This window comes from Artemia sp. Qi Xiang Cuo, chromosome 7 (assembly GCF_049724085.1).
Source record: "Artemia sp. Qi Xiang Cuo chromosome 7, ASM4972408v1, whole genome shotgun sequence".
In the NCBI taxonomy this organism is placed as follows: Eukaryota; Metazoa; Arthropoda; class Branchiopoda; order Anostraca; family Artemiidae; genus Artemia; species Artemia sp. Qi Xiang Cuo.
In genome coordinates, this window is record NC_142800.1 from 75,430,792 (window position 1) to 75,446,391 (window position 15,600).

Consider the following 15,600-nt stretch of genomic DNA (forward strand, 5'->3'; position numbering starts at 1 on the left):
TATATTTAGTTATATTTGAAAAAAGTTATATTAGAGCTATTTTTGCATATTTGATACAAAAAGCTATATTTAGTAATAATTTGTTCTATTTATTTGTAAATTGGTAAATAAGCTAAGACAGGACTAGGAGAATGACCTCCATGGAAATAATTAAATTATAAATGTGGACTTCAGGGATGCAAACAGGGGGAGGGGCCTCGGGGCCACCCCGCCGACCCTCTCCCGGAATCCTAAATTTTTCTTTTTTTTGAAAAATTTATGAAAATTTTTCAAAAAAAAAAAAAATGGAGCAGAAAATCTGAGATGTCAAAGATAGTGGTCAGACTCGAACTGAAAGGAATTAAAGATTAAGGAGTCGGTTACGTTTACAGTACAAGTTTAGAGTATCTAAAATTAAAAAATTTTCTTAATTTCGGCTAGCTTCTTGATGTAATTGTCAAATAATCATATTTTGGTAAAGGTGTACATTAACAGAATATTCAGATAACCAAGAGAAAAACTTACCTCTATAATCAGAAATTCATCCTGAATCCAAATATGACCTTCATCTCCGTCGCAAGCTTAATTTTCAGCCCTTTACGAACCCTCAAAGATGATACAATTTCTCTTATTTTAGATATGACTCATGTTTTAGCGTAAATCTTGTCAAAACCGGTTTACAGTATTTTTTTTATTATTGTACTCTCCCCCCTCCGAAGAAAATTCTTGTGTATATTCCTAAGGTACTTCTTTTAATTCGTTCATAAAACGTCTACGATATTAAAATTGTTAATGTCGAATAAGCCTTCTGTGATGAACTTGTACTGAAACGTGTTCTTGTCTATGCCTATAGGTGGTGTTGTATATATCATATTTCGAAATATCTGTTTCAACAGAGGTAAAAAAAAAATATACGTTGAAAACTAAACTGAATTTGGTTTCACTCTTGTTATTTGTTGTTGGTTGAACCAAGCATGTGCCGTGAGTAGTTCTAGGTATGAAGACAGCAGATGGTATTTTTAAATGTATAGTCTCTGCGAATGAATTTACTATTGCTATCTATATGGCCATTCTTGGCCTTTCCAAAGGCATGTTAGAAACGTGAAAAAAGAAAATCCGTCTGCTGTGTGCAAGCCGCGTTCTTATGACAAAGCTTTAAAACGGCCTAGTAGATTTGGCTATTTATTGGTATAATGTTTTATAGCTAATTTGTTTCTGCATTTATTGATGTATGCACATTTACTGAAAGCTATAGAGCTACTTAGCAAATCAATAAAAATACCCGTTAAAACCAGTGTAAGTAATGATGCCAAGAACGAATTGTCACGCCCAAGGTAGGGTAGCTACTACTGGTGGGGTATTATTCCACTGGCAATATCATATGGGTTGTCACTTCCATCGGTTATTTACAGATTTTTGAGTGTTTTAATGTTTGCGGGGAGGGGGTTTCCTTTAGTAAAAAAAAAAATGTACAAGACAGTGTTTTTGATATGGGAAAAGATTAATTGCCAAAACTTCCCGTGTGTGCGCTTTATAATGGCATGTTTGTTTATGAAATATGTAAGTCAAACTTTATTTAAAATATTAAAAAAGTGCTCCTAACTGCTCATGTTATGGCCATTCCTGTGAAAAAAAAAGCCTGAATAGGCGGTCATAAAATCTTTATGGTTGGTATGGCTTCTCTTTGAACTGCGATTTCAAAACAAATGTAATTATGCTGGCATTAATCATCTTGACAAGGGAATAAACATGTTTTCTTCGACATTTCTTCCAAGCAATTGAATAATAATTGCCGAATATAGGGAATAACAGAGTAGTTTTAATTGAGTTAAAATAATACTGCGTTTCTGTATTTAAGATATAACTATTTATATATATATATATATATATATATATATATATATATATGTATATATATATATATATATATATATATATATATATATATATATATATATATATTTATATAACTGAAAAGGTGACATTGGGTAACGAAAAGATCGAACAAGTGGACAGCTTCACTTGCCTTGGTAGTATCAAACAGTTCGTGGTAACGAACTGTAAGTAAGGAGCGACCCGGCTCAATAGTAACCGAAACTCTAAAAAACGGAATTTGGGTACCATTAGCTACATAAAAAAATGGAATTTTAATGCTTATTTCAAATATATAAGTTTAATCAAGTTTAGTTTTACCCATCAAAAGTTACGCACCTGAGAAGATTTGCTTGATTTTTGAAAAAAGGGGTAAACACCCCCTAAAAGTCAAAGAACATTAATTAAAATCTCACCATCAGATTCAGTGTATCAGAGAATCCTACTGTACAGGTTTCAAGCACCTATCTGAAAAAATATGGAATTTTGTATATTTTGCCAGAAGAAAGATCACAGATGCGTTTTTTTTTTTTTTTTTTTTTTTTTTTTTTTTTTTCTTCTTCTTCTTCCAGGGGTCATCGTATCGACCCATTGGTCCTAGAATATCGTGGGAGGGCTCATTCGAACGTAAATTAAAAGTTCTAGAGTCCTTTTTAAGTGACAAAAAAATGGAGGGCAACTAGGCACCCTCCCACGCTCACTTTTTCACAAAGTCACCCGATTAAAATTTTAAGATAGCCATTTTGTTCAGCAAGGTCGAAAATCTAATAAATATGTCTTTTAGGAAATCTCCCAAAGTCCCCGGGGGAAGGGCTGAAAGTTATGAACTTTACCCAATGTTTACATATAATAATAATAATAATATTTTATTTATTACCCACTATAAAAAAGAAGCGGAGTACATCAAGAACAAAAAAAAAAAAAACTCGCACACTTAACAATTATTTACATAAAACGACGTAAATTATGGTGCGCAGTAAGACCTGCAGATAACGACAGCTTTTCCGCAAGCGCAGTCACTTTTTACCGTAAATCAGGGAGACTGAATCGCGATATTAGATGCTGGTTCTGGAACCACGGAGGGAGGCTCAAAAGGTACAAAGACAATTTAAAATAATAAGTCCGGATAGAATTCAGATCTTTAGGCTTCAGAATTGGAAGAAAACCAGATAAAAAAAAAAGAATAGAATGATCGCAAAATGAAGAATTTAATTTCCCAAGTGCTTTTCTATTGTACCTCCCTCTATTTGCAACAATTTTTGAATATCCTATCTGAATTTTTTTTGCATTAGAAACTCTCAGGGCCCGAAGTGTTTTGAGATTATTAGTATTTGTGAAGCCCAAGCCACCGAAAAGAAGAGACACAGGGAATAGAGAAAAAACCACAGTTAAGACGTAGACTCGCACTCGAATTAAATGAATTATATTCGTACTTATCAACGTTCAACATAAGCCCAATCCGTCTGAACTGGTCTGAGATCCAGCTGACAGAATGTGAGAGGCCAGCCCTAGAACGACTGACAAGGAGAACATCGTCCGCATAAGCAAGATACGAGACATCAATTCCATCAGAAATGAACGTCGAAGGCAAAGATGAAAGGATAGGAGCAATACATAACTTGAAAATAGTTGGAGAAAGCACACCACATTGACGGACCCCACGCCGAAGAAACCCCTTTGAATCAGAAACTACTCCATTATATTTTACCCAAATAAAAGAGATAGAATACCAGTACCGTCACGTCACAAAACAACAATAGAAAGGTTAATATTGTTGGAAAAAAGGGAATAGAGTGCATATAAGTGGGCTATACTATCGAAAGCTTTCGAAAGATCAAGAGCACAGATATGAAGAGGAGATTTATTATTAACAGATTGCAACAGGAGGGAAACTAGAACACGATTGGCGTGCTGACATCCCAGCCTTTTTTGAAAGCCAAATTGTTTTTCACCAAAATTAAAATTTTTCTGAAATGAAAGAGTGAAGAATACATTCAAAAGTTTTGCTAAGAGTGCACGAAACAGTAATTGGTCGATAAGAACTACACTCTGACGAGGTTTTTCCACACTTCAAAGCCGAGGTGACTGTGCCACAGAGAAAACTGTCGGGAACCATAGAAGTAGATAAACACATCTGAAACAGTAGCTGAAGGTGATCTATCAAAGTTGGGCAAACTACTTTTAGATGATAAGAAGAAATTCCGTCTTGATCAACAGAGCTAGATTGCATGTTCTTAATAGCTTGACCAAGATCAACAGTAGAAACTGGTAATACATTACTCTGAGAAATACAATTAGGCAAACACGACTCAAGAAGGTTACTAAAAAGCTTTTCAACTTCCCGGTTCACCTTGCCGAAAATATCATTATAATACGACACCCAAGTATGAACTGCTATAGGACTTTCAGAAAGATCACTACCAAGCTTATCCGAATTCAGAACATGAGAGCACTCCTTTCTCAATGCAGGAAAATCAAAACCAGATACCCTAGACTGCCGTAAACGTTTTTCATAAGCACGCTTGGTACTTTGCTTCAGATCGAAGACAACTCCTCGATTTGGCCGACCGCAAGACACCCATATTCGTAGCCTAAACTTAGCTTCATTTTTTACAACTTTTAATTCTGGGTCCAAAACCCATTCTGGTTTTCTAGTTTTAACTTTAATCTTTTCTAGAGGAACAGCAGTCGCCTCTGCTTGTTTTAAGCACCAAATTATTTTATCATAATATTCATTTAGAGACTGCTTATCATTTGAGAAACGGTCAGTAACTTGAAGCAAATGGAAAGGAACTTTTATAGAACCCAATAACGCGGACAACGTAGTAATATAAAGTTCAAAATTAGCTCTACTCCAGTTATTCCTGTAAAACCACTTAGAACTTTATGTAAATGGTCTAGTAGAACGGGAAGCGACTAGTGAAGCAGAGAACGAAATCGGGAGGTGATCAAGATCATGATCGTCTTCATGAACAAGAAGAGTCGATACATTAATATTTGGCGAGGTAAATACATTATCAATATTAGACAAACTTCCAGATTGGTGAATATATGAATAACCAACCCTTTTCGCAACTACTTGATAAGCAGAAAGAGCATCAGGGACTATATCGGATCCAACCGACGGACTTGTAATATCTGCGTTGAAGTCACCAACCACTATGAAATCATAACCAGTCGATACAACAGACGCAAGAATAGCCTTAAGATTTGCCGAGGCTTTCATATGCGCGTTTAAAGCGGAAATAGTTTTTTTGTGACACGGGAGATACACATTTATCAGCACAGTATTACCAAACCGAACCGCAAGGATGAATTTATCACTGTTAAAACACACTAGAGAGAGCAAACTCAGGTTATTCTTAACAATGCACGCGAGGCCTCCAGAAGGTCTACCAAAAGTGACCTCTACATTAGTTGTAAAAACAAGTTGATTGCAATTTATTTTTAACACGTTAATACTGGTAGAAATCAGGAGGTGTTCTTGAAGACATACTATGTCAAATTGGTCACACAATTCATCAATGATATGGTTCTTTAAATGAGTACCATTTATATTAAGCAAAACAATCGAAACAGGCACAATCATTTCTTCTTGGAAATGATATCTCTCAGCACTTTGCATCTAAGACTAAAGGAGGCATGATTTTCACCACAATTTGCACATCTTGCATCAAGCTGGCAGGGAGAATCCTTGGTGGAAATATGAGGGCCCGCACAGCGTGCACACTTCGCAACCAAACTTGCACAATCAGCTACTCTATGGTCTGGCGAACGGCATTTTTGACAGCACCGAGGTGCCGACAGATATTCTTTCACAGATAAATATTCATATCCAAGTTTAACACCATTTTACATAGCCTTGGCTTCTGACATGGAGTCACAAAACTCAAGCTTAACCGTGCCAGTGTCACCGAGCCGCATAGCTTCCACCACACCTGGCTATCCTTGAAAGAATGAGAGGTCTAAATCCTTTGTTATTCCTCTGACTACCCTAAAACGCTATTGAGTGACCACCGGGGATGTAAAGTCAGCTGAAGCGACTGAAATAGAGTCTTTACATTTTTCAGCAGCTGAGTTTTTACATTGAGTAGCCATTTATCTTCTTCCAAACTAAGCTTGGTAACTGCGACATGACATCTCAGTTTATTAAGTACTTTTTTGCGTTTTATCGGGTCATTTAGTGTTTGTGGCACTTTAGGGACAATAACAGTGGTGTGAGAGTCAGTTCATGGCGTCGCACGGGCAGGCAGTGGTGGAAAGTGATTATCATACGAATCGAACTTACTTGAAACAGTCTTTAGGAAGTATTCCATTCTATTCAATTTCGCGTTCAGACTCGAATAAACCCAAGCAGGGATGACAGGTACATCCTTTGGAGAACGAATTACAAACATCGGTAGGTCTATGTCTTCATCGTCACATTTCTCGAAAATACTTAACATATCTTTCAGATGGCTTTCCAAAGCCTTCGGCCCCTTTCTTCTCGGAAGCTCAGTCCCAGGTACGGCCGCATCGTAGAGGAGTTTTTAGCTTCGATTACACTCGGCAAGTCCAGAAAAAACTCCTTTCCAAATTTCTGTATTTCGTTTTCATTTACTCCATTATCACGGTTAAATTGCAAAAAATTTTAAACCGGCGAAAAAACAAGTCTATTATTCATTATTCACTATACATATCATAAGAACCAGATACCAATAAGCGAAGGAAGCGTAGTTTCCTGCTACCAGATCCCCGCAATTTAAGGGAGTAACACTCCCAATTTAAGGGAGTAACACTCCCGGCAGGTACAACGGCCCTTGCGACAAGAAACTCCCCTCTTCTGCTCGCTTATTAGCAAAATTGAATTATAAGCAGATTATCAAATCAAATTAAAAAGATAGTAAAATAATAAATGACCTTATATGAATGAGTAAATATATACAAATGGTAAAATAGTCCGTAAATATCAATTTATAATTTCACTTATTCTGAAACTGACGGTCACTGCAATCCACTGTAATTTATTCCAAATTTAATCCGGCTTAAATATCAATAGATGTTCACAGGTCAAATGCGAAATGATAACTGGTCAAATGCAAAAAAACAGGTCAAATGCGAAATGATGGTCAAATGCAATATATAGTATTGGTTATTGGAAAGTATACGGACGTTTTCAGGGGGGATTTTTTCTGGTAGTGGGGGGCGGGTTCAGGGGTTATGTTGGAAGATCTTTCCATGGAGGAAGTTTTCATAGGGTAGGGGACATTGCTATAAAGGGGGCGCCAGATTTCCTAGCATTGTTTAAAAAAACGATCAGAAATTAAATAAAAAAAAAAGTTTTTCAACTGAAAGTAAGGAGCAACATCAAAACTAAAATGAACAGAGATTATTACATACCTAATTGGGTTCACCCCCTAGTCAATACCTCGCTCTTTAAGCCAAAGATTTTTCTTTTTTAGTACTTTCATAAGAGCTACTTATTCTAATTAACGGCCTTTGTGATTAAGGGGTCATTTTGAAAGAATTGGAATAAAATTCGAACTTTACCGTAAAGAGCGAGGTATTGACTAGGGTGCGAACCCCCTAATATACGTATAAAAATATCTGAATATAGAATTTCGTTACGTAAGTTAATTCGTAAGTTACTTATATTTATTACTAATAAAAACGTTCGTAAATAAATTTAGACAACTTTCGAGAAAGCCATTTAACCAAAAAAAGTAAAGTTAATATGCAAATTTTGTTTTAATTATTCATGTACGATGAGCCAAAATCAAAACCTGCATTAATTCGAAAAAGTTCAGAAATTAAATTAAAAAAACAAGTTTTTTAACTGAAAGTAAGGAACGACTTTAAAACTTAAGCAAACAGAAATTATTCCGTATATGAAAGGGGCTGTCCCCTCCTCAACGCCTCGCTCTTTACGCTAAAGTAAGACTCTTTCTCACAGCTCTATTTTTTTAAACAATAAAAAACTTTACAGTAAAGAGCGAGGCGTTGAGGAGGGAACAGCCCCTTTCATATACGGCATAATTTATGTTCGTTTTAAGTTTTAATGTCGCTCCTTACTTTCAGTAAAAACTTTTTTTTTTATTTAAATATTAGTAAAGACGGTGGGAGCCTTGAAGATGTTAAATGTAGAATAACGGAGGCTCATGGTGTTTTTCCACAGTTGAAAAATTTTGGAAGAAAAGGAAGATAAGTGTTAACCACTGCGCCAAGATGACAGTCTATTAAAAGTAATTTCTAATCATGGAAAATACATCTTGAACTCTTTTATTTTTTGCGATATTTTATTTCTGTTTCCAGTCATTTATAGTATGAGCATTTATAGTCGCTCTCCATAATCATTTTCAAGGATGGAGAGACCCTTTTAGTAGTGACTACTAGATGCTTATGTTAAACAGAAATACAGCAATGGTAATTCAAAAGGCATTATGTAGTGTTTTTTTTTACCGTTAAATTGAGATGTATCAGATTTATTCTTATAACTTTAACTATTTATAATAAATAAAGTTTTTTTTATAAATAATTAAAAACAAAAATAATATTTATACTAATTAATTATTTCAATTATTTTTCAGTTACAATTTGATAATTGGCCAAGCCATTTATCTGGAAACTCCTTTAGCTCCTGAGATGTCTGTTTTTTTTTTTTTCGTTTTTTTTTCTCTTGAATGGACGAAACAGTTGAAAAATGAAGCTTTACCAAAATCTTTCATTGATAGTAAAGAATCATGCATCAGTGTTTTTCGCTTTCCTGTCAAATATATCTCGTAAGCTTAAGCATTATTTGACCAGTAAAAAAATATTGATTGTTTCAATGATTAATGAGAACCCATATTTCTAATTTATTACTCTAATTCTAATTATATTCTAATATATTACAGGTACGTCTATCGATGCAATAAGAGCTGTTATAAATCAAGGTCGGATATGTGTTCTAAATTTGCATCCTCAAAGTTTGAAACTTCTCAGAACTTCAGATTTGATGCCATATGTGGTGTTCATTGCACCTCCTTCTCTCGAGAAATTACGACAGAAGAGAATTGCCAAGCGGGAACCTGTTAAGGTATGTTCATTATGGTGTGTTAAGGTATGGTATGTAAGGTAAGGCATGTTTAGGTATAGACTGTATTCTGTTGAAGAAAATATTGCTAGAGCTGTTTTGAATTTTATTATCTTATTTGAAAAAATGTTTGAGGGGGGGGGGGTCTAGAATTTAGGACTGTAATCTCAAAGAGAAAGAGAATTTCCAAACAGGAGCCTGTTAAGGTATATTCATAATGGACTATATTCAGTCGAAAAAATATTGAGTTCTACGATTGTGTTATCCTTTTTTTTAAAATGGTTGAGGGGGGGGGGCTTAAATAAGGACTGTAACTTTGAAACGGAATTTGATTCAATATTTTCAGATGAACGTAAGTGTAAACTTGACAAAAGTAAACTGTATCCATACCAATTCGACCCCGATTCCTCCAGCTGCACCCTGAATCTGAGATTGACTAGCATATGTCGTTAATTAATTTATAAGTAAATAAGAATGCCTGTTCTCCGTTTGGTATACTTGGTGCAGAACTACAGCTCTACAAATTTAATGTTTATTTCATTTTTAATAATAAACCTTTTGAAAAAAAAATCCAATCTGCAATTGAGATTGGCGGTGATCTTTAAGAAGAAGCTGAAATGATGCTCCTGTAAGTATGGAGACCTGAAATTATGGTAGGATGGGGCTAAGGGGTTCTAAATAATTTATCTGATCCTCACAAATTTGTATTGACTACGAACAGCTGAAGTAAATGATTCTTCTAAGACGAAAAGATGGTTGCCCTATAAAAGCGGTAAACATGGCTATCTTGGGAGTTGCTGGGTTGATCAATCTTTCATAAATATGTTTCCTGTTTCCATATAAATGTCTAATAATATGGTCTTAGGAACTTCGAATCCACCCTTCAGTCCCAGGTGGGAGGAAGGCCAGACAAGGTGCCAGAGGTCAGATAAGACCGCCACTTTTTGGCTCTGATTTGGCTGAAGTATTAATTGAAGGTAGGCTTGTTTAGCAGAAACCGGATATAGCACAAAATGTTCCACCTCTGAGAAGAAGTTGTATGATCAGCTTTTGAGTATTTAATCTTTATTCATTTTCAAACAGTTCATTGTAATGAACCATAAGTCAAGGGTTATCCTTATTCATAGTAAACGAAACTGAAAAAACGAGAGTTCGGGAGCAACATATGACAAAAGAATCTTCATTTTACGTCGATTCTAAATATTTCAATGTATTAAACCTAAAGGTGACCTTTAGAAGTTATTAGCATGACGCATAATGCCCTTGAAAAGGAGGAAACATCCTTCAATAGTGATGTTAACTAGAATAATAGGTAATTGGGGATTTCTGGATCTTCCTAATAGGGTTTTAAGCCCCTTACTACGAAAATGTCAGTTTTTTTTTTTTTTTTTTTTTTTTTTTTTTTTTTTTTTTTTTTTCATGGATAACCGTAACGAACCAATGGTCCTAAAACTTGAGAAGGAATCTCAAAGAAAATTACGAGAAAATTACGAGTTCTTTTGAATTTTTTAGAGCTAAAGATAATCAGAGGGCAACTGGCTTTCCTCCCATGTCGAGCATAAAAGGGTTTTCAGATTATGCTCTTTTTTTAATTAAAAAAAAAATAGATCCAATGAATGTAGAAGAAACTCTTAAGTCATTTTGTCTTAAAAATAAACTGAACATGTTCATGCGTAACCAAGGATTGGGAGAGAGGGACTGGTGGGCTTCCCCTCTCTTTTGTTCCAGAAGGCCAAAAATGTACAAAAATGTGAAACCAAGTGCTGACATTTGCAGAAAGTTTAATGCTCTTCTGGCATAAAGGCGTTTTAGAACTCCCCCAGGATTTTTTTTAATACTCTCCCCCTGCCTCTTCTTGGAAAGATTTCTTTGTTTTCCCTCCTGCACAGAAATACGGAATGAGATGATAACTACTGCACTTGTTAACAGCTTGTCACAGTGTCGTGCATTCCAAAGCAAATAAAGTTGAGCACCGGCTCCCTCTGTCTTGACCCTCGATTTTGCTTCTTCCCATTAAATTCTCATTTTCATTAAAGTTTTTTCTTCTGAACTCTTTGCGCCTATTCGAGGGTTTCTTTTTTTCCAGTTATAATTATATTATTCAGCTTTTTACCTGATAATTTTTTCCTCGTAGGACGAAGAGTTGAAGGACATTATCGAAAAGGCTCGAGAGATGGAAGAAACTTTTGGACATTATTTTGATTTAGTAATTGTTAATAGTGATGATGACCGGACATATGGCCAGCTATTGCAAGAAGTGAATAGTCTTGAGAGGGAGCCACAGTGGGTCCCCGCCATTTGGCTGAAAGGTGACAGACCTAGTTAATTGTTTTATAATGACAGAGAATTCCCGACTATGCAGAAGACAGTAGATTAATTCCGGTGATATACTTGTCGTCAGTTAAAGCAGACGATATCTGAAGATTTTCTGCCTAGTTAAAGTTTTCTAAAAATTAGAATTGTATATATACGTCCATGTTAGCATTTGTATATTGTGTATATTTAAATTTTAATTAATGTTTGCCTTTTTTGATGTGTTGTAGGATACTCAGTTTGACCAAATCTTCCTAATCTCGGTACTTCGAGATTTTAGAGAAATTAAGTTATATAGTTTGACGCATGGATTCTACCATGAAAAGCAAAAGTTATATTGTTCATTTGATTTTAATTAATCATTTTGAAGGGTGCCTCAGAGAGTCTATGGGTAAGTTTCCCGTGGTGAAATTCTGGATAAAATTTCGAATAAAAAAATATAGATGATGACTAAGCCTGCTTAAGGGAAGTTTCATATGTCTGTTGATTGTGAAAAGTCGCAAATTTTTACAGTTCTTGCCTTTATCGCGCAGGCGAAGGGAAAACAATAGCGAAAGGAATATCCATTCATTTTTAATCATAAGAAAATCAGAAAGTCCAACTTAACGAAGTCTAGAAAGTCCAATTCAAAATTAAATTGCAAGCTTAAAAAACTTTAATTTTTTCTAATATTAAAGTTGAAAATTGTATTAACTTAAAATTGAAGTTCTGGTTTTAGACATAAAAAAACTGTTTTCTAATTTCTCGTGAGATGTCTTTCAAATGAGAGGGAGGGGGATTTAGTCCCTGGCCTCCCTTCATTTGAAAGAATGTAAAAGGAAAACGCATGTATAATAGGTGTGGAGGGAGCTAAAATCTCCCTTCCTATTATACAAATATTTTGAAAGCGAAATAAAGGATTCCATTGAATGGGGTACTTGAACAGATGTTGGAGGGTAGGGATTCACCAACTAAAAATAATACTGATTGGCATTTTTAAATGATGGACTTTCAAAAGCTCGGCATTGGTGAAATAAAGAGAATAATTTTAATAATTATTAAATTTAAGTTAAAAATTAAATTTGACTTAAAAAACGGCTATAAGTGTACGTTTTGTTTTAACTTTTACTAAGTTGCAGTTAATGCTTATTCCACCAAGTATTGAAACATAAAATTGAAGTAAAATTATATCGTGTATCTATTTTATATCGTGTTTTTTTTAAGTTTGAAGTTTTTAAATTGTATTATTGTCTTCCCAATGAGCCCAGTTACAAATTAAGCTAGATTAAATGGACAAATCCTATTTTGGCACTGCTGTAGGATAGGAATCAATTCCAGAATTTAATCATGTTTCTTCTAAATATTTACACGGCGATGCTTATTTTGTAATTTGCCTCAAATTCTGTCAGTTCTTTTTTTTTTTTTTTTTTTAGCTTTTTGATGTTTGTTTTATTATGGTCAACATATTTTGATGAATACCCAATTCTTAAAATGAGTTGATTTTAGATTGGATGCCGCATATCAATCTTTTGCAAAACTTAAAAGGAAGAATATGAAATTTTAGTTTGGGCACTCTTGTGGGACAGGTGAAATTCAATGGAAAAACTTATAAATGTTTTTTCTAAAAATAACGGTCCTTGCAATTTGTAGCTGGGCTAATTATTGCCAGTATTCGAAATTTTAGGCGTCACTTTTTGTAAAAATCATACGGATTTTAATTATTGTTCTGTTCTTTTAATGAGTTATGCTTAGTTTTAAAGTTATTTTTTATATCAATGTTGCCAAGCAAAATCTGTTCACTTACTCTTCATAAAATGACATTAGCTTAATTACATATTTATTTCAGATGTCAGTTCGAATAAGTATACACGTTTGTTGCAGTTGGTTTAGAAAACATAATTCTACCTTTTTAACAAACCGTGCTTGTAAGAATTGAAAACAATGTTCATCTTGTTGAAACACACATTCAAACTTAGAAAGAACGATGAATTCAATAGAATATTACAAATGTTCGTTTATTTCTTTTCCGTCTCCCGTATCAAAAGCGTATATAAAATAACAAACTCTGTACTATCTCTTACCTCTGGGTTGAGTTATCAGAACGCACCCAGTGAGTGTCCCCGAATTTTTCGGGTTGGGCTCTCTGGAATTCCCTCTCCCTCCTCCCAAAAATAAATTGTGAAGGCTTTTATTTAAAATTTTCTGAGTATTCCTGAAAATTTTGGAATAATTTTTAGTCTCCTTGTTTTTAGTAATTACAGTCAAAGAAGAATGCTTTGTGATGATTTTTTGTATTTTTTCCTACAAAACCGCGGAGTCAGTTTTTTTTTTTACTCTGACATGAATTGAAATATCTCCACCTGCAGCGATTTTTTGCTTTAAGAACGAATTAATGAACTAAATATTCTTTTAGTTACGAATCTTAAGTATTACCCTTGGACATCAATATTATAATTACATCTTAAAAGAATTAAACATTAAATTTGCATAAATTGAAAATCGATGAAAGATATTCTTGCTTGCTTCTTTTAAGAACTTTAGTGCATTTAAGACGATGTAGCATACCGCTTAAGTTCTAAGATACTTCGCTAAATTGATTAATTAATTTAATTTCATTAAGTTAATTAATACTCAGCAAACTGAGAATTAACCTCTTTTCAAAATTAGTGAAATATGGCTCGGTTTACATTTAATTTATTTGGGTAATTCACTATCCCCAACGAAAATTGTAAAAACGAGGGATTTCAAGTGAACTTTTTTTTATATTTCCAACACTGCTCCTGGAAATATTATCTGAGATCGAACCCAAATAAAGCAACTTGCAACTTGCATGGACTATTCTTCCTATATTTAGTTTTTACCCCATAAAATATCTCATAGCAGCCTGTGACTCAAAAATGTTACTGTACTTTGAACTCTATTACCCTTTGTTATTATGTTAAATTTAAACATAATAAGATATAATTAGTACGGGCCACACTAACTGAATATGTCAAAATACATTATTAAAAACAGGGAAATTATGTTTTTGTGTAATATTGCATGCAAAGTATGTCTCATGTTAAAATTTCGAAAATAATTATTATACAGATTTACCATACAGCAACTATAATTTGTAATATAACGGCGAGGGGGGGGGGGGCTATATTGAACTTGGAGAGGGGCAGTACCAATGTTAGATAAGTCATTGATGTTACAATAAGCATATATCATATATAATTGCGTGTCATAAATAAAATTTCATAGAAATTATTTTGACAAAACGGTCATTTGAAAGGCCTTCGAGGCATAATTTCGCGCTTCCAAGTATAAATTTAAGTATATTTAACAATAAATTTAGTAATTATTCTAGTAATAAGAATAAGGCGTGAAGATTTGATAATCAGGTACTAGTTGTGAGATTTAGTTGTCCCAAATATTGTGATTGAAGTTAAAGTATAATTAATTAGAAGTAATTTTGTATAGTTAGTTGGGTCTTTTTTTAGACAATCAATCCCGATTTTCTGTTGCTCTTCCTGTTGCTGTTACTTCTTCATTCTGCTATTATCCCTCGCCCCGATTATAAACGAGATTTAGAGAATATTTTTTCTTCTTTTTTTACAAAAACAGGGATTTTTTTTTCATGGAAAAAAATTGGAAAAACTAAAATGCTCCCCTAGATTTTAAATTATACTTTTTTTTATATCTTCTTTAAAAATAAAAAAAGGAAAAATCGTGCCCCATCCCCCCACAACTCCTCTGTTTCATTTTTTCTTATTATTTGCCTGTTTATTAACTGATTTACACCCTTCCTGAACTGTTCCTGTACAATTGTTGAAAATATGTCACAGGTCACATCCTTGTAGTCATTCTACCCAATGCCGCATTGGGAGTCATTCCTTGGAGTCATAGATCACATAGTTGGAGTCATTCTACCCAATGCCGCATTGCCGCAGTAGGTGTTATTAACAAATAGAAATAATTGTGGTATAATTGGTGCTATTTGTTTTATTTTATTTTTGATTTTAGACAATCAATGCCGATTTCTTTGTTACTTCTTTTAATGTCCCGGGGTCTGTTGCTTCTTCATTTTTCTTTTTACCCCCTCGCCCGTGTGATTTCGATTTTTTTTTTTTTATATATATATTATTTCCATGGAAAAAAAAAATCTAAAATGCTTTACTAGATTTTAAAGAATACCTTTTTTTTATTTTATTGAAAAATAATGTGCCCCCTCCCCCTTCTTGTTCGAGAATTGGCGCCTCTTTCTCATTGTTTTCTTCTAATTCACTTTTTTATTTACTGATTTATGCTCTGCCTGAACTCTAAAGAGTGAAGTTTTTTATTTTCATTTTAGACAATCAATCCCGACTTTCTGTTACTGTTCCTGTTGCTGTTTCTTCTTCGTTTCGCCATAATTTAGTGAC

The 15,600-nt window shown here is 34.1% G+C and overlaps 1 protein-coding gene across 3 annotated transcripts in view; it reads left to right on the forward strand.

Moving 5' to 3' along the window:
• The window catches only part of sdt (MAGUK p55 family member stardust), a 276,035-nt gene extending 260,501 nt beyond the window's left edge, over positions 1-15,534 (forward strand). For all 3 annotated transcript variants that reach the window (XM_089092566.1, XM_089092567.1, XM_089092569.1), the window contains 2 exons: positions 8,724-8,905; positions 11,037-15,534. In XM_089092566.1, the coding sequence (XP_088948692.1) occupies positions 8,724-8,905; positions 11,037-11,228 (374 nt within the window). In that variant the 3' untranslated portion in view covers positions 11,229-15,534. The remainder of the gene's footprint in view (positions 1-8,723; positions 8,906-11,036) is intronic.
• The last annotated feature ends 66 nt before the right edge of the window (positions 15,535-15,600 follow it).